The following is a 20,230-nucleotide window of genomic DNA, read 5'->3' on the forward strand; positions in this document are numbered from 1 at the left end:
GATTTAATTAGAATTTTTTCCTCTTGTTTAGAGGAAATATTTTTCTTGGTGGGTGGTAAGAATTGGCCACTCTGCTCAGTGCCATAGATTATATTGGGTAATCCATGGCCTTGACTCTGCTGGTTTCTTTGTCAACGGTACCAACCATGTTCCAAAGTTTGCCACGTATCAGTCACAGCCCCTACCCCTATTATTGTGATTAAACCTATTGGTAAATATTACTCGACATTCTTACAGAAATTTGGTTTTTCAAAAATATCCCATTCTAATTAAGTATGCTTATCTATGTTATCCTGTCATCTCTAGCTTATTTGTCCTACCAGTAGCAGCAATCAGATGGGTGGAACAATCAGTGAAATTGAGATCTATACTCATTCACAGGCACTCTGAATAGTTGATACACTGTGAGTTTTGGTAGAATTCACGTCTGAGGCACCATATCGTTGGTAGGAAAAAGAGAGTGTATCGTGATTGTTCAAAATGTGACATTTGCCGGCGCATAGCCTGAAATCCATGTCTGTACACTCGGGTGGCTCTTATTTTCCAACTTTCTAAAAGTTAAGCTCCCTTTCGCCGATCTTTTTTGATTAATAAAAAAACGATATTTGCAAAAAATTAGCTCAATTGAATTACTGCGAGGCGACCCTCATCGACCATGAAGTTTTGAAATTTTCGTTCAGAAGGTCATATTTTCATCTTATTTCTTTTTAGTTATTTTATTTTCTGGGAGATCCGCTTTGTCGCTTGTTATTTCGTCAGTTTTTTAATAATCAATTAGTTAAGGAAAATAATGCGAATCGGAGTATAACATACAATTTTTTCCGTAGCATATATGCATATACTTTTATGAAGTGTTCTCCCTAGACTTTTAAAATGGCATCAACCTCTTCAGGTCATCCGGCACACAAGTTAAGAAAAGATGTTTATGTCATTATTGTCGGCTGTATTTCCAATCAAATCGTTGGAGTCAAACTTCCTTTAAATAGACAATTTTTAAGGGTCTTTTTCTACAATCTTAGAGATAAATATTACAACGAAAGAAAGTGCAGCATTGGTGATTCAAGAAGTTTGTGTTTTTTGGCAAAAAGCACAAATTCCTACGAGAAGAACTGCATTGATAAGTTCCAAGATAAGAGACACCTCGCTCACACGTCGCTGATCATGACAGAGTTTTTCGCCAGAAGCGGAACCTCCGTGATCCCGCAGCCATCCTACTCTCCAGGCATGGCTCCATCCGACTTTTTTTTGTTCCCAAAGTTAAAATCAACTTTGGAAGGGTGCCGATTCGACTCTATTGCTGACATTAAAACTAATTGTATGGCGGACCTGAAGAGTATCCCTAAGGCGGCTTTCCCGGCAGGGTTCGAGAGCTGGAAGAAACGTTGGCAAAGGTGTCTCGTCAGCCAAGGCATATACTTTGAGAGTGAGAAGTTCGATTAAGCTGTATTCGTCGAAATAAACAAGTTATAAAATGAGTCGTCTTTTTTATCACACCTTGTAAATGGTGCCTGCACAAATCTATACAGATTGCTCAATCGTATTCTGCGATACCTTCCTTGCTGTCATCACATTTTTGTGTTCGTTTTGAGGAGCTGTGTCAACTCAGTGATGGGTGCAACTTATTGTCCGGATATGGCGTTTTTCAAAAGATTTAGAGAATCCTGGAAAATACTCGACAAGTAGATTTACAGCACCGGTAGCAATGAAGTGCCTGATGATGCCCACTCTACCATTCTTGGATTACTTGAAAACCCTATTTATGAGCATAAAAACAGCGAGATAACAACCGAGAATTGTTGGAGTTAACTATAATCTATCTTGACGGTATTCCGAAGAGCGGGATATCGTTTCGTAAACAAGGAGATGTGGGTCATGCTAGGTGGATGGCCAAGGCAATTTATTTACTCAAGATATACCTATTTCAAGATCAGTTTCAGTTATCTGATGAGAAGAAGATTTCTTTAAAAAGATTGTTTTTTTCTTGCACGGGTTTACGTTCGAGCCTGGTTTCTATCATCAAAAGTAATTAAAGCAGCTTATCACAATTTCTTATTCACGCGTCCATTGTTAAGTTATCCGGATATTGATCCAGAAATCAGTAAGGCCGCTATTAAAACATTTGCAATTCTTCTCTGGTTCTTAGCTCCCGAAACTGTGGCTTTATCCTTCTTTGATGACAATGTTCCAATCACGGTTAAAAAAATATGACCCAAGTTAAGCTAGAAGTAGATAAAGGTGAAGGAGAGGAAGAAGAAAAAATTCAACGCGGCTATAGAACTGGCTTCCCACCCAGAGGGCCCGGGTTCAAATCCCGGGGGCGTTGAATATTTTGCAGTGGTATGCCGATCCCTACTTTGGCCGTCCGTCGGATGGGACGTTAAGCTGCGGACCCCTTGGCGCCTCGTTAAGAGTTGGCTAATGCCGACGCCGGGTTTCTCTCCACCCTTCATCCTTTCCAATCCATCTCCTATGGCGCAAATGACCTTAGCTGTCGGCCGCCTCCCATAAATACTACTACTACTACTACGAGATTCGCGATCAGCACCGATTTCCTCGACAAAGACCCTTCAACATGGAAGGATGATCCTAGTAACAAAAGTGCAATTAAAAAACTGGAGTAGACAGTTGTTGTGAATGATGTTGCAGAAAGAGGTGTCAAACTCATTCAGGAATAAAATAGCATTCTCAAAAAAGATGCAAATGAAAAACAATTTGTTTTGCAGATCGTTGCTGAAGACCGTAAAAATTACCCAACTGCTACTAAATTTACTCATATCAAAAAATAATATTCAATATTCTTCCGTTCACACATGTATGTTTTGATTCTATACAAAGTATTGTCCTGAATAAAAATGTAGTTCCCTTAAAGAAAATTGTAGCTTTATTAAAAAAACAATATTTTCACAATTTCCATGTTATTTCAGGGATTATACCAACTTCAAGGCGTTTGAGGGTCGTCTAGTAGTTGTGCGATTCAAGTGAAATGTTGTACAGTCTTTTTTTGTTTATTTGGATAAGATTAGGGGGTGGGAGTTGCAAAATTTTGACTTTCGGAAAATACCCTATAGCTAAGGGCCACCTTACTGTACACTTCCTTAAATCATTGCCAACAAACCGTATTTTTGTAATTCTCTCTTTTTCCTTCCTATACGAATTTATAATATTGGAGGAAGGACTTGAAGTACATTAAGTACAATAAGAGTGTAGCTATGCTTATTTACTTGATTTGAATTCGTGGTTGTGAGTGAGTCAGTTTAATGATGAATAATTTAAACGATTTCAAAATTAAATCAAATTCCTTTTGGCGTTCTACTTGGTATAAATTTGGCATCAATATTTTTGAAAGCATTTTTATTTCGAACCGTGTGCAAAAACTAATACGTTTGAGCATACTATTGTAAATATATTCGTTCTTGAAATTGCACACTTGAACTAGTTTCTTAGTGTATTAAATTATTCTGTATAGATGGCACTTGAAATACGAAAAAAGAGCGGGATGAACAGTGAAGCTGTCATTCAGAATGTTCAGTGATGGATTAGGGAAACCGGTCGTAGTGTGAAGATAGGGATGATATATTTTGTTATAATATTCTATTTTTCGACGAATAATGTGCACTCACCGGTTTCATTATAATTCTTAAGTTCGCGTTCGTGAGGTACTTCATAAAAAGGTCCCGCTCCTCTGGAACATCCGAGCCTGAGAATGCTGATAGTGTTAATGACTTTGTCACGTCTGTAGCAGGAAATATTGACAAGTCTTCCTCTTCATCCCCTTACTCTCAATTTATGATTAACAATATTGATTAGTATGGTTATTTCGTGTTTCCCTATACTAACCATTATTACAGCCGTTTGCAGTGTTCCGTATTTGAAGTTTTCATTTAATCGCTTCTGTTTGTTTCGATGTATTTTAACCGCATGTATATGCATTAAAGTTCTGCTCACAATTATGGATGGAATAGAAAACACTGGTGTCGGCTAAATGTCTCTGCATGGCTTTAACATGCATGAAGGTATGTGATAGGTGAAACATTTTCTAATAAGTTTTACCTGGAGAAATGCTTGTATTTTGCAGAACATTATCCCCTTTAACATTTGGTGGACTGTTTTAAACCATATCGTTGTGGTTATGTAATTCAGTGAGATAATATTCATCTGCAATTTAAGTATCTAGACAGCGAATTTTAATTTTATACGATGAAATAACCGTATTCGTGCATTGAAATGTATCCTGAATGCATGCCTTGGTCATGCCAGCTTATAATTAACCATTAGTTTTCAACTTTTGTTAAATGGAAACTTAGTTCCACAAATCTTTCACATAGTCACAACTGGGTGTAAGAATTAATTCTTATGTGTGGGTGTAAGAATTATTATATATTATTATTAATACGTTACCGATAATATTCTCTGTGGCTTGTTATTATCTATCGGTCTATAATCTATTTCTAGCTAGTGAAACGAGACCTTATTTTTGGACATTATTCATTACACCGGTGATTATGAGTTATTTAGATTAGTAAAGATTATCATTTATTGTATTAAAATTGAATATCTAATCTGTTAAAAAAGTTATGTTTTAATTAAACTCTTCTATTTCTAGGTCATAACTGTTGAGAAACATGGATATGGAGAATTCAAAAGTTTGGGTATCAGACCCAGCTGATGGCTTCATCCTGGGGCGGATCGTTGATATAAACTGCAATGATGAAGTAACAATCAATCCAATTGACTGGAAGAGTCGGTCAATAGTCTGTGCCCTTGACAGGGTTTACCCTGCTGGTGATGACATTGATAAAGATGTTGATGATAACTGTAAGTAATTGGGAGATGAATTGTGGATATGAAGTTTGTAGAATTGTATAGTCCATGATAAAGATACATGTTATGCAAGAGTCTTAATTGCAGTAAACCTAATATAATTACTCAAGGTCTTAGATAAGATAAAATGGGGTCATGAAATTGTTGGGGCGAATGGACTCTGCAAGTCTGATAACCATAGTTGGTGCAGTTATTACTACAGCACTTTCACAGTAATGCTTTACAATATTGCCAGGTAGTATTTCACCCTTGTGTTTTTATCTTTTTATGGTATCTTCTTTCAGAAACATTTTTCTGTGTTTGGTGGCAATGTGTTTGCTATATAGCCAGCAAAATATCAATGTATAATTAGCTCGTAATCTTTTAAAGTCTTCATCATTGTAATATTTTTCTGTATTTTGTACAGAAAATGTTTGTATGGACTACGCTCTTGAAGGAAGTAAGGTATCATTTTATGAGTTACTATTATTTGAAAGTGAGTGGGGGTGCTGGTCTTTCTGCAAGTTTCTTTGCAGAAGTAGAAATTTTCAAGATTTTTGAGATTTAATTGAAATAGTCGTTGTTACTGAATGAAGTAAGTAGGCAATTGATTCATTGGTGAATTCTTTGGTGATAGCTGCCACAGCAATTGACGCTCGTGAAATAAGACCATTCAATGATAGTGAACTTCCATTACTCTCATAAGATGTATCACTTATCTGAGTGACGTCCTACCACCCTATTAGTAACAATTCCAAATGTATAGGTTTACTCGTACATTCATCGCAATTTTTTTTATTTGGTAAAATATTCATTCTTACAAAGGTCATCATGCTAATAATCCATTGGTACTCACTCAGTTGCATAGTTTACAAGAAACAAATGCTGTGGTGGTCAAAAAAAAGTCGAAAGACTGGAAAAACTGTGAAATCAGGTCAAAAGTTATGCCCTTGAAGTGTGGCATTGGTATTGAATTTTGAAGCTTTGCATGCACACAATGTATACTTTCCACCATCACCGTTTGAATATGAGGGTGCTTTGAAGTATGTCAATTGACGTTTTGAAAGTCTTGGGTACTCTGGCATAAAAATGTCAAGAGTTAGCCAACAAAATAAATCTAACTGTGCTGAGAACAAGTGGAATTATTTAGTGTTTAATTGAAAGAAAAAGTAAGTTCAAAGTTAGATGTTTTATGAAAAAATTTGCAGAATATTGGGAGAATCGATTGTGTTTACTTGTGGCACCATCAATTTGGACCGTGTTCCAGACTGCTGAAACATTTAATGTCACTGAATACTAAGTCTAGACTAAGACTAAGACTAAGACTAGCTATCAAGCTGAGAAAAAGAAAAGGTGTATACTACCAGATCCAACTAGTTAAAGACACTTGCCTGGCTAAAGATGTCAAAGAAGCAAAGCAAACTTTGATGCAAGTTAGTACAGCAGATTATGTCCCAAGAAGGAAAATAAAGTCATTGGCCAAAGAGGGAACTCTTTGGGGAGTTAAGTATGTTGCTAGTGGTATTTAGTTCAACTGTGTGTGCATTCAAAGTCAGACTATTTAGTTGATACCCTACAGAGAGTTAAGAGGAATGCCAGGATTCAATGAAGTGTATCTATACTGTTCAAATTCCACAGAGGGTTTAATTTTTAATTGAGCAAAGATAAATACATTGCTTAGATTGAAACCAGGGCAGATTATTTTTATGTGTATTGGTGAGCACAAAGCCCCCAATAAATGCTCACAATGAGACTAAAATATTTTGGAATTTTGTTAACTGTGGTTGAAATCATTTGAAGGAAAGTATATTGTAATAATTAGAAATGGTGGGCATGGGGCCTAGTTAAGTTGATGTGGAATGACTGTCAAGGAAAGCCTTAAAGACTACAATAGAAATTTGGCAGTTTAGTGTTATGTTTTTTCTGGTCCTTTTTGGATTCAAAATATGTACTTTCAAAATTTTCATTCATGCTGCACTTGACCAATTGTTAGGAATGTGTCCTGGGCTGAATGATGACCGATTTCCTTGTGTGCTCACAAATGGTACACTTTATGAAAACTGGGTACTTGAAATTAAAAAAACATTCACTGTGAAGTTGAAATTTCAATTCCTTTATTTGGTGCAGTGTACTGCAAAATATTGTTTTCTCTTCGCTGGGGAAAGTGTGTAATATTAATATTACTTTTAAGAGCAAGGTGTAGGGCAATTTAATGAGGTTTTAGCTAGGAATAAACCAGGAGAAATTTGAATAAATATCATGTGCCATGGAATATTTGCATTTATTCTTATGAAAATCATGAATAATTTTCCAACCCACTCACTGGCAAACCTACAAACTGTTTTGTCTCATTGTCTTGTGGTATTCTCTCACTCTCCCAGGAACTTTTTATGGCCATCAAATCACTTCTATAAATAGTGCTGAAGTAACTGGGTATTCAAAATATGGGCTGTGAGTAATAAGAGCCTCTAAATGAATATTGACAAGGGAAACCTGGTTGTGTAATTAAGTAATTAAATATATAAGTAAGTCTGGAGGGCCCAGGTTTGGGTGAAACGTGTTTTACCTTAAAATGAAGTCTAGAAAATTATGAACTGGTTTAATATGGGCATTTACTTACAGAATGCCTGAATGAACAATTTTTGAACAATTTTGCAAAAATAAGTAAATTTGTTGTAAAATGGAAACTGAAAAGATTAATTGCTGAAATTAAATCATTAATAGTAACACGTTTCAGAACTTAAGTAAATGGACATTTTTAAAAAAGTAACAAATGAAAGTTCAAAGAAATAATAATTGGTAAAAATACCACTCTGATTTAAAAAGGAGTAGAAATAAGAGATGAAGTTATGTTGTTGTTGTAAGAGCCGTAAACTAGCCACCTATGGATCTGCCTTCTGATACCGTGACCCACTCAAGCACCCATGCATTGAGAAACACTTGGAAAGCTAAGATGGACATCTTGCCTGAGATTCTATTCTGTCTTTTTCTCTCAAAATTAGGTGCATGAAGCTGAAGCCGGACAATTGTCGATGGTTTGTATAAAAAGTATCAGAGAAAGTTTCAGGAAAAATAGATTTATTTAAGATATTGCTACAATACCTCAAAATTCTTCACGGTACCTCCCTTGAGCATCGATGCACTTTTGCCAGTGGCTTTTCCACGACTCGAAGCCTCCCTGGTTGGTGTATCCCGGAAGGTCTTTAAGGGTACGCATGCAAGCTTCTTTGACAGCACTCTATGGTCCCATGTGGGTGCCCTTTGAGGGAAGATTTCACTTTTGGGACTAGGAAATAGTCTGCTGATGTCAAGTCGGGGCTGTAAAGGGGTTGGGGAATTGTCTGAATGCCATTGCAGAAGGTGTTTGCCAGCAGACGCTTGACACTTCCCTCTGTTGTCCGTGAAGACCTTTGGGATGTGTTTAGCACAGATCTTGCACATCGCCAAATTTTCAGTGATAATGGTGTGCACTGTCATCTTATCAATGCCGATACAATCTGCGACCATGCGCACACTTATCCATTGGTCTGAATCCAGCACTTCACGCACGCATCAGGGAAAATCTTTACCTATACTTTTATACCAACCTTTTATTTCTATCTGCAGCTGCAGTTTCATGGAAAAAAATTCTTTGCAGGGTTCATTACACTATTTCTACAAAGTCTCATTTTGGGATGGATCTGATTTAGCATTTGCGAGTCTTTGAGCTGTTAACTGTCTTGGACAAAATATTCAGGGCATTGTGAACACTCTAGCTCTGTGGCTCCTCAGTGCCATGCGAGAGAATGGGAAACCTTGTACCAACCCCAAGGGGACTGGAGGCTGGTGGATTTGTGCTGTCGTCTCTCAGCCTCAAACTTGATTGACGTGGCCCTGACTGAGTTGTGTTCCTTTTTACGGTTGGTGACCTAACACCCCCCGCCACACGCCCTTGCTGCGGCTTGCGGGGTATTATGTAGATGTATGAACTTGGAGAAGAGTACTTCTCTGGAGACATCTAGATTGTCACAATACCTAAGGAGCAATGGTATCAAAGGTGTCAAAACAGAGCACCCAAAAATATTTCGGTGAGGGTAAGCTTGAAGCGGCAAAGAGGAACTGTGTGAAGTCTAGTCATAGACATATATCCTCATTCCCATGAAGTGCTCAGGTTGAATAGGTGAGCTAGTCTGATTTGGAGAGAACCAGAGGGAAATTGAATGTGTAGGTCAGAAGCCAAGGGGTACAAGGGCTTTGACTGCATATCTCTATGTATAATGTAATATCATTTATCAGCTCCTTCGTCCCAGTGAACAGTACTCAGTCGCTATGTTTAAAACTTCAGGATTTGGGCGATGACAAGTTTGTATGTAGGTATAGAGTATATGGCAGTTCCTCAATGCTTCCCCTCATTTGTCATGCACATATATAGCCAGTAGATATTATATGTGTGATCCTAAGCTTGATTCTCTCTCTCTTCCTCTTTTATCTATCTATGCTACTTAGGAAGGGTAACATGAAATTGGAATTATATTTAAAAGATAGGCCATTTCATAGACTTGTCTAGTAATGAAAATGATTGTTGTATTTTTTATCATATGCGAAGAATAGTCTTCGCATATCATATTTCTCAGGATTGCCGTTTGCAGATTTTTTTATCAATCTAAGGGATTGATGTAATTGCATAATTGTTCCTTTGTAGGTTCTTTGATGAACTTAAATGAAGCCACACTATTGAACAACCTCCGGTTGCGGTATTCCAAGGATAAAATTTATGTAAGTGCACGAGGAGTTCGTGATGATTGTGTCGACGGAAATGTATGTATACTTGTCATTGCATAGATATGTTCATTCATGCGACAATTCATAAAACAAAAATTGCACTAAATGATAATCAGAGTGATAGTTTTTAATTTGACTTTTTTTGGAAATTAACTTCTCATTTCCTTGTTGAATTTTAAATCATGGAATCATTATAAATGAAATTATTAATATTTAATTGGAGAAATAAGTTAACCATGGGACATTGAATTAGTTACATTAGTTACAGGAGATTTGGGTACTCAGTGTGGTTTTCTCAGCTATAAAATGAGGATAATGTTTAGCATGTTGTTTAAATGTTGGATATGGATGTCTATTCTATGTTAAACGTGGGTATAATATTATGTATTGCTTTTTACGCCTTGGTATGGTCAATGAGAAAAGATTCTTTGTAATGATAGTGCCAGTGTCATTGAAATGGGTGAAAGCCAGGTTGAGGTGGGGGAAGAGGTACTTAGGAAGGTAATATGCTTCCTCTAACTTTGTACAAGTTAGAGAAATTGCTATACTTTCAATGTTATGGATGAATGCCAAAATATATATGCATAAAGTATAGATTATTTTGCTTATTTAGCATAACCATTTGCAACATTATGCATTTGCTATTTTTTTATTTTTTCCGAGAGGGTTGTCGGCTTCCTAAATTAAAGAATTGGTTTCAGGCATTAACATTATAAATAAATGATTCTGACTTAAAAAATACTAACGTGGATTTCTCTGCTTATTCTCTTTTGTACTCCTTTTAAAATATTGTTGAAATATCTATTTTCAGACTTATGTTGCAAATATTTTAATAGCAGTGAATCCATACATAGACATTCCAGATATGTACTCTTCAAAAACCATCAAATTTTACCAAGGAAAATCCCTTGGTGTGATGCCACCACATGTATTTGCTATTGGTAAGCATTACATGGAATTTTATAATTGAAATCTAGATGTTGAATGTACCAACATGTGTTTACTGCCATGAGCTATGCCATCTTTTTTAGAGTAAACTATTTTCTAATTTGGTTATTTTGGTTTACAGCTGACAAAGCTTTTCGGGACATGAAAACGCTGAAGAAATCCCAATCCATAATTGTTTCTGGGGAATCTGGAGCTGGGAAAACTGAGTCAACCAAATATATTCTACGATACCTCTGTGATTTGTGGGGATCCTCTGCTGGGCCCATTGAACAGAAAATACTGGATGGTAATGTGTGCCTTCTGAACACTCTTTTTGTGATAATGTAATTTGTCAATGACTTAAGCTAGAACTATCTGAGCTCCATTCTCTGCTGTGCTTTGCAAATGCAACTTGCAAAGTTAGTCATTGGTGGTGTAATTTTTAATTAATATGAAAGTTCAGCTATAATCATTTTGTGGTGATATTGGTGTATTTTACAAGCTTGGGCTAATTTAATGTAATGTGAGAAAAACTGGGCTAAATCCACTGTAAATTATTTTATTCTGACTATGATATCAATGTGTACTAATAATGGAAGAAGGAACCATTCGGTCTCAATTTTGCCCAAATGAAGACCTCTCCCTATTTATCATCATCAGGCATAATTGACAATAATTGTCTGATGAGTGTCATATTATGAAACTATATCAAAATTGTGGTGGAACAAAGAAGTTATAGCAGACTCAGTGCAGTCACTGCTAATTCTATTAATAAGAAACTTTTTTGCCTTGAGTAGGAGGTGTTTTTTTCTTAGTCAGTTATGGCATAAAATTAAAAAAAACCAATCTCACATCATTATTAAAGACAAAGCAAACAAGGGGTGTGTATGGATGCTGGGTGTGATGGGTGTAGTTGTAGTTTTTATGGGACGGGACTGACAGCTAAGGTCATTTGCACCATTCATGGGAAAGGAAGGGTCCAGAGAAACCCGACTTTGGCATTAGCCTACTCTTGTTGAAAGGTGCCAAGGGGTCTGCAGTTTAATGTCCCATGCGACGGACGTCATACTCATGAAAAGTGCTCTCCACAAAGTGCCTCAAGTGGGGATTGGGAAAACATTGAAAAATACTTGTCCCCAGGATTTGAACCCAGGCCCACTCGGTGGAAAGCCTGTACGTTAGCCACCTCACCATCCTTATCTCCAGGAATCATAAAGAGTGAGGGTAATCCGAATTTCAGTAAGCGAAATGCAAATTTTTCCACCTATGTATAGTTCTTGCCTTATTTTGTGCACGGGGTGATGTGTGATAAAATGAAATTGCTACTTCTTTTTTAAAAAGTAAAGGGCTGAACTTTCAAATTATGCCTACTACCTCCTTGGCTCTACTGGCTTGGTGGCTCAGGAGATAGTTCCAACCCCCCCCACCCAAACTCTCCATGCATATTTATGTGAATGATCATGGTATCAGAGATGAAAAGACATTGTGTGTGGTTTCCTCCATATCTGCATGTTTTGCGAGTTGAAGTTTGGAATTCTACAATGTTAAATGTAAGAAGACCTATTGGAGTTCTACTTAACAGTATAATGACCTTCTGAGCTGGTTGTTTTTTGATAACAATTTATTTCTGAAATCATTAAACATTTTAATTTGACCAATCCCTTTTCCTGGAGCTTGTCCATTTATAAATATATCCATTGTTTGTTTGAAGGAATCAACATTTTAATGTCGATTAAAGTTTAAAATTTTGGATGTGTATGAATGGCATATTTATTTGTTGCCCTGAAAGTTAAATATAATATTTTTATCACTTTAGCTAATCCAGTTCTGGAAGCATTTGGAAATGCCAAAACAACTAAAAATAACAATAGCAGTCGCTTTGGAAAATTCATAGAAGTTCACTTTGATTCCAAATGTCAAGTGGTTGGAGGATTCATCTCACATTATTTGTTGGAGAAATCTCGTATATGCACACAAGGACCAGAAGAAAGGGACTACCATGTATTCTATCATATTTGTGCTGGTGCTCCAGAGAATCTACGCCAACAGCTGTGCATCACAAAACCAGATGACTTCCATGTAAGTGCCACAAAGTCTCAGTAATATGTAATTTGTGAACTTATTTAATTCTTATACCTATCGCACGTATCCCTCATCACTCCTATTCATTGTGTGAAATTAATAAATATAGACTATTTGTGTTTCTCTTCTGAAAACCTTCAAGTAAAGGGACTGCATTAGTCATCCAAGCCAGCTTTTAATTTCTATTTGTCTCCTCTGTTAATCTAATGTAATTTTCTGTGAATTTGTGTTCATATGTGAGGCTTATGTTGGAGGTGTTCATTTATTTGATCAATGATAGACATTGCAGGGAAATGCACCGAATTGCAGCAATGTTTGAAGGATCTAGGGTCTTTGTTAGAGTATATAGTGTATATAACTCCATTGTTCCTCACCAGAAGGCCATGGTGTTATATTTATGTAGAGTATATGCTAAACATACCATTCCAATGACAACTGTGATTGCCTTCAGTGGACATGTTTAATTGAAGTGCAGGGTTAATTTTGTATGATTTTCCAATGGGAATTGCTGGTGTAATGGGTCAAGTGAATTAAAGTTGAATAATTAAAGGGAACTGTTAAGCTATTTGAGTGAGGGAATGGCCATGACATTTTATTAAGTATTTAAGAAAATGGACTTGGCTGTTGATGTAACTGAAGCTGGAATGTGCTGCAGGGGGAGCTTTACCTGATCCTGCCCGAGTGGAGAGATCTACCATGTCTATCTGATACATTACCACATGGCAATAGTATATTTCATTTGTCATCTATGTCCTCAGTTTATAAGGAGTGGTATTTCAGAATGACTTTATTGAGGAATTAAAACCTTTTCTAGTGGATTAAATACAGCGGCACTATTGTAGATTTCTATTGATTACTGATTTCCGATAGTCGCTAGCAATGAATTGGGATTGTTTAGAGAAGCAGATTGGAGCAGAGGGAACACCTGTTAAAGGTACCACTCTGTGCTTCATGTGATATAATGGAATCCTTATTGTGAAGTATTTTTTTATGTATGTTATATTTTTATTAGGACAGTGTTGACCTGCACAAGAATTGATCCAATTGTGTAAAGAAATATTTTCAATGATTGAAATGGTGTCCTGAAAGTTAAAATGTCAAAGACCTAACATTTTCTCAATCACAGATGCCTGTTATTGGTATGTCTGGCTAATGGCACAAGTCTTTGGTGATTTAATTTGTTGAGAGTTCATTGAGTAGTCTCTTGAAACAAAGAGGGTATGATTGTTAGTTATAGAATCATTGCCTCAGCAGAGCAGTATCTTGTTTGCCTAAACAAGGACCTCCTAGTATATTTAGAAAAAATGTGTTAGGCTTAATCGTTTTTCTGTAAATAATGAAGTCTTTTCATCTTTTAAATTGTGAGAAAATCTATCTTCCAGTACCTCCGTCGTGGTTGCACACAGTACTTTGCAGTGGCTCAGAGTGAGGGAAAATTGAACAATAGTCAGAAAAGCAGGGCACAAGTGGAAAGGGGAAGCCTTCATGATCCACTATTGGATGATGTCACTGATTTCAAAAATTTGGATGATGTAAGTATGGTTTGTGACTGAGTGGCATGCACGTAGCTTTTATCATAATTCTGTAGGGTGCAGTGAATTGCTTTATATGATCTTATAAAATCCTCATGAAGCTTGATGTTGAAAATATGGATAAAGTTGAGAAAAAAAAAGTGTCCATGGTAATTGCCATCATACTCCATTTCTTCATTTTTGGCATGTATCAAATTTGCTCTAGGAAATATTTCATTATTTCTCCAGAAAATGCAGTATTTTATCCAGATTTAAATTTAGCATTATTATTCATTACATTTGAAAGAAGTTTCAATTCTAATTCAATAACTATTTTTTATAATTTTCCATCAAAAAGGTTCCATTCATTATTTTGTGTTAACTTAACATATGATTACTAAAATAATATGATGGCAATACCATAGCTCAACTGTCTGACTGATTGGGGACGTAGTAGTCCAGTGGGCAGAGCTTAGGGATGCTGACTGCAGGTTTATAGTTTATATTTATAGGAGGTTTACGGCTTATAGTTATAATGATTCCTGAATGTCAATGTAAGGTGCAGATGAAAATAGTATTTTGACAATGTTTTATGTTATTTTAGGGTGCAATGAGGAAATTGGGTTTTAAGCAGATTCATATAAAGGTTGTGTACAGAAAACGAGTCATTGTCTAGGGAAGGGTAACAAGAGACACATTTATTGCCTTCCTGAAGCCAATACAGCCATGCAATATCATTGTGGCATCAGCAAAGAGGAAGAGGGTCAAGGGTTACATGAACCAGTTATTATTTCTTCATTATCTAGAAGAGAATAGTCCCAAGCACAGGGCCCTGTGGCACACCATGCTTAACATTGAGAGGTTCCATTTTCCACTGAGTTGTAGTAGTAATCAGTTTTTGGTAAGGTGAGGGAGATAAGATAAATTTTAATTTTGCATTTTGAAAGCCATGGTTGTGAATAAACACAATGAAAAGCAGAAATAAGTCCCAAAGAGTGAGCGACAGGCATTGTTTTTCAAAACACTTAAACACTACCATAATAATATAAGCCATATCTTGAATAGTAGATTTACTTGGTCAAAGATCAAGTTTAGGTGTTGTTGTAAAGAGTTGGAGTTTCAAAAACTTTGGTCTTTACAGTAATTGATTGATAGCTAGTGGGGGTACTAATATCTTCATGTTTGTGTACAGGAATCAACTTGGAGAAATTTAGGGAATTTAGGGAAACAACATGATTGAAAGCTTGAGTTAGTGGCAATGGAGGGAGCATGTAGCATAAGATGAATCACTGATTTAATTTAATTATTAGAAGGATCAAAAATATATTTCCATTCTTAATTTTTCAAGGTATTGACTGCTTTAATTATATCTGAGTGACTATTGTCGACTAAAATTTAACATAGCTAATGGAAGTAAATTTGAGAAGCTCACTGACTGTTGCACTTGGACTATTGATAGTAATGGGACATAATTAGTTGCACAGGGTTAAGAAGAAATAGTTAAATGTATGAGAGTCAATTGGAATGTCCCAGTTGCTATTAGTGAGACCTCTTTTCACTTTCAATTACATACCATGCTGCTTTGCACTTATTGGGAGCATTATTTTTGTAATTAGCTTTGGCATTTCATTTAGCTCTCTAGTTCAAAATGTAAATCCTTTTTGTAGTCATTTTACCCATTTTTATGGTCAAAAGTACCAATTGACTTTCAGAGCTAATGTACCCATGAATCCTCATCAGTTCATGATAAGTGGTGAACCAGTTGGCTGTGGGCAAGACCTATGTTTAAGTTGGATTACCTTATGGGGAAATGCATGTTCAAATGGTCAGATGAGTTGTTAAAAGAATGACTTATAATTGCTCTTGAATATCGACGTCTACAGGCATGGTTTTCCAAACAGCATTGCTCAATAGTCCTTTGAAATAATTAACTTGACTCGGAATTATTTGTCTAATAGTGATAGTTAATGAAATTTCTTCATGGAGCCACTGTTTACTTTGGTATCTAGACAGAATGAGAATGCTATATGATAAAAAATTAATGGATCTAATTGAAGAGTATAATCTTGCTTATCAAACCTGGCAATTATGTTTAAAATGCATATATTTCAGTAAGATTTGAATTTGAATTTTTTAGATATGCTCTTTAAATTAATGGGATTAAATTCTCTTTATGGCAATTTCATTTTTAGCCTTGGAAATTTGTTTGAGAATAGTATGAAAAGTGGTTTAGTGGTGGGTGGTCAGATACACGGGTCAATATATTTAAGGGTCAGATTTCTGTTGGTTGAAAAGTCTCGTCTCAGTGAACAGGAAATCTCGCATTTCTTAATGTAAAAGTGTTATGCCAAATTTAATACGAGCACATTTTCTCATGAATTCATATTGTGAAAGTTGCAGTAAAATCTGATATAAAATGCATATTCAATTTGATGACCACGGAAGTATGTATGGATTGAAAATAATGATGTACTCCATGTGGTTTGTTTCCAAGTCTTAATTGTTGCAGGTGTATTGCCTCGTGTTAATATTTTAATTTGATCTCTTTGTCAGCCCAAGATTTCTTCTGTAATTCCCCTCAAAATGTGCTCTTCCTTTCTTTCATGCGCTTGAAAGGCTTTAGCCAGGATTGGCCTCAGTGAAAAAGAAAGACTCTCAATTTACACAATGGTTGCTGGAGTTTTGCACTTGGGTAATGTTACCTTTGAAGATAATCCTGAAGATTTAAAAGGTAAGATTTAAAATTAATTTTGCTATATAAAGGGTAAATATACATGCATGTTACATATATTTTACTATGTCATTTCTACTGTGAGATTTAAAAGGCCATAGAAAAATTTGGTGTTGCCATCTCAACAGAAAATTGATATAATTTGTATCGTTAAATTCATTTCTTCGTATGTTATTCCTTAATAGACTAGCTGAACCCTGAAATATTGTATTAAAGAAATTCTGTGTAGTATCCCAGAATATTAAGGAAAATTTTTGGGTTGATTTATAAGTATTTTAATATTTGTTTTGATACTACCATTGACCCATAATACATGTGGTTTAGCGCAGTGAACCATGAAACCATGTAATGAATTAGTATTTTGAATCCCCATCTTGGCTGATTTTCTTCACTGTTGTTCTTTTGGTTTTTTTTGTTCACAATGTTGAAGTTCTATTATTATGAGTTCCAGTATCATTTTTATTTCTTCCATCTAGGATACCATAAAGTTAATTTCCCATTTGCTTTTCTACAGATTGTTTTTTTAAACGTATTGTATTTCATTCTTTGTTTTTGTGTTTACCTTTTTATTTTCAATTATTACTTTTGTATATTTACTAAAGTTTATGGATTTGATTTAACTTAAATAAAATGGCAGATTTAAAAAATTCTTTTTTTATATCTGCCATTGTGCTAATCACGAAAGACAAATTTGTAAAACTTTTATGTATGATACAACTGTCATTTATGGATACTTTAACCAACTGTATCTGATTGCATTTTTTTGATGGATGATTCCCATTTCCTTGAAACAAAGGCAGTAGTTTGGCATTGAAACTTGGAATTGAGGATTCTAATAATCAAACTTGTTTTAGCTTGATAAATCTCATTTAGTGGAAAAACAACCATGTAATAAACATTGCATAAAGCATTAAACCTTTTGGTATGAGAGCTTTGATTAAGTGGTATCGAAATGCTTTTGCATTAAAATCAGCAGTTTCAGGCTCAACTTGTTGAAATATATTCTTGAAAATCAGATTACATGCTAAATCAAAATACAGATTCACATGAATAATACTTAAGTGGTAGTCCAGGGGGTAGAGCTTTGGACTGCTGACCGGAGGGTCCCGGGTTCGATTCTCGGGAAAACCTCTCTGGATACCTGCAGCTCCACCCAAGCTAAAGTGATTTTTCAGGTACCAGATCTTCCTGGGAAACCATAACCGGCACAGGGAAAGGAACTGGCCCCCCTACCCTGATGTGTGAATTTCACACGCCGCATAGGGCTTAGTACTGGGTGAACTCTACCATCACCTACTACACCGACCTTCGGGTTGATTACTGTGTTTATGGTTTTCTTTATTATGGTGTGTAACATAAATAATGACTAGTATTACTATTTGTGTGTTCCCCAGATTTAGCTAGCCTCCATTAAAAATTCTGTGTGTTTTCTTAGCTTGTGTGTTCAGTACAATTGAATAATTTGCCCTGAAATTATTGTAGTCCTAAATGTTTAGAGGGTACTATGTTGCTGCTTCATGATAAATTCCTCAAATATTCTTGAGCATTTAAAGGTAAGAGAATCAGCATGACATTGATTATTTTAATGTGGTAATTAGAAATGAATGGTAAGGCTTAATTAAATTAAATTCCCCTAGGTGGTTCACGGGTCTGTATGTCTGCTGAGAAGTCCTTGTCAGTTGCTGCTACACTCATGGGTGTGGATGTTGAAGAATTGAGACAGGCATTAGTGTCCAAAGTAATGCAAACCAGTAGAGGTGGCCTCAAAGGAACTGTGATAATGTAACTATTATTTAATTCAACTCATTTTCTAGTTAACTTACAGTTTTTATTAAGTGTAAAATAGCCAGAGTTTATTTTGTATGTGCTGTATTTTTTTGCGAACAAGACCCAATATTTTTGTGAAAAGAAAAGTATAAAAAGATTATTTAGGTTATAGGTAGATTTTCAAGCTCCAAGATTGCAAATCATATATTTTGGTCACCAGTAGTAGTCAAGTTAAAAAAAGTGAAGAGGTCACATTAAGTCCATCATCCATATTGTTACGACATAAACAATTTAAAAATATTATACCCATTTCATTGACTTCGTTTTCTGATGATGAGTTTAAAATTTTTATTATATCTTTAAAAGAGTGTTCATAAAATTGCATGGCTAATAACATTTTGATGCCTGTTTGACCAACACGTTGAAAAAAGATAACATGCGTGTGAAATGTGCTATAGAAAATAAGTCAAAGTTTCAAGTAAAATGGATGAATTGTGTGAAAGGGTGCATTCACTAGTAATTAAGGCCTAAGCATGGTTGTCATTTGTCCTCTATACTTCCCAATATGCTGCTAATTGCTCTCTGATGGTTTTTCCATCTGAGACACTGCAATCCCTGGGCTTGGCTTTTTTCCCTCAGGCTTCCTAGTTTTGCTTGTGCACCATTTAATTAAACGGTAGTAAAAATGGTGGAATTTCAAATGCAAAGCAGTTGTAATATGATTGCCATAAATATAGCAAAGCAAATGCATTAAATTAAATCCAGGTTCTTTATTCATGGGATCAAAAAGGATGCCCAAAGTTGAAAAATCCCATTATTATATCCCTGGTTGGCTCCCTTATTAGTGATTCTCTTGCCTAGACTTCAAGAGACTCTCCGACACCTGACCACTTCTTCTTCTCCCAAAAAACACTGCAATGTACATATGTCTGGTTCTCAGTATTTATTATTTACTCTTACGTATTCTGGTACTCGTATGACCCAATAGCTTGTCTGGAGGGAAACATCATAAATAAAATTTTAGCTATTGGGTTAACCTTAAGATATATTCATGATACTCTGTAGAAGGATTATTTAGATTAGTATCAGATTGAGTTATCAAATTAATTGAGCATGTGGCAAATTACCATTAATTCTAGAGAAAACTGTTTATTGAGAGAGGTTGCACTGCAGGTAATGGTGTGGTTTTATTTCCATATCACATATGATGTAAATTGTATTCCTAAGATGACATTTATGGATGTTACTTTTATGAAAAGAAATCTTCTTTTGCATGAATGCTTAATCCTCTAGTATGATTTTTGACCACCCCTTTACCTGTTCCCTCAGTATCCAAGTATGGGTTGTAGGAGAAAAGTTGATTATCTGTAAAAAATCATCAAATTTTCCAATGACATATTCATTGCTCTAATGCTGGTATTTTGGTTTTCACCGAAATCTGTTTATAGGGTCCCACTTAAGGTATACGAAGCCAATCATGCAAGGGATGCCTTAGCAAAAGCCTTGTTCAATAAGCTATTTGACTACATAGTACAAAGAATCAACCAAAGTATTCCTTTCAAAGCTTCAAGCTACTACATTGGAGTTCTGGATATTGCTGGATTTGGTAAGGAGTTACTTCTTGTTTATGTTTTGAGTTTTTTGAAATCCT

The 20,230-nt window shown here is 35.7% G+C and overlaps 1 protein-coding gene across 2 annotated transcripts in view; it reads left to right on the forward strand.

The window, feature by feature from the left end:
- jar (Myosin heavy chain 95F jaguar) overlaps positions 1 to 20,230 on the forward strand; it is a 130,426-nt gene that overhangs the window by 77,541 nt on the left and 32,655 nt on the right. For both annotated transcript variants that reach the window (XM_071582592.1, XM_071582593.1), the window contains exons 2-10: positions 4,604 to 4,815; positions 9,482 to 9,555; positions 10,373 to 10,502; positions 10,631 to 10,795; positions 12,305 to 12,567; positions 13,953 to 14,102; positions 16,698 to 16,812; positions 18,450 to 18,594; positions 20,028 to 20,185. In XM_071582592.1, the coding sequence (XP_071438693.1) occupies positions 4,623 to 4,815; positions 9,482 to 9,555; positions 10,373 to 10,502; positions 10,631 to 10,795; positions 12,305 to 12,567; positions 13,953 to 14,102; positions 16,698 to 16,812; positions 18,450 to 18,594; positions 20,028 to 20,185 (1,393 nt within the window). In that variant the 5' untranslated portion in view covers positions 4,604 to 4,622. The remainder of the gene's footprint in view (positions 1 to 4,603; positions 4,816 to 9,481; positions 9,556 to 10,372; positions 10,503 to 10,630; positions 10,796 to 12,304; positions 12,568 to 13,952; positions 14,103 to 16,697; positions 16,813 to 18,449; positions 18,595 to 20,027; positions 20,186 to 20,230) is intronic.

This window comes from Hetaerina americana, unplaced genomic scaffold (assembly GCF_022747635.1).
Source record: "Hetaerina americana unplaced genomic scaffold, ioHetAmer1.1.p SCAF_12, whole genome shotgun sequence".
Lineage (NCBI taxonomy): Eukaryota > Metazoa > Arthropoda > Insecta > Odonata > Calopterygidae > Hetaerina > Hetaerina americana.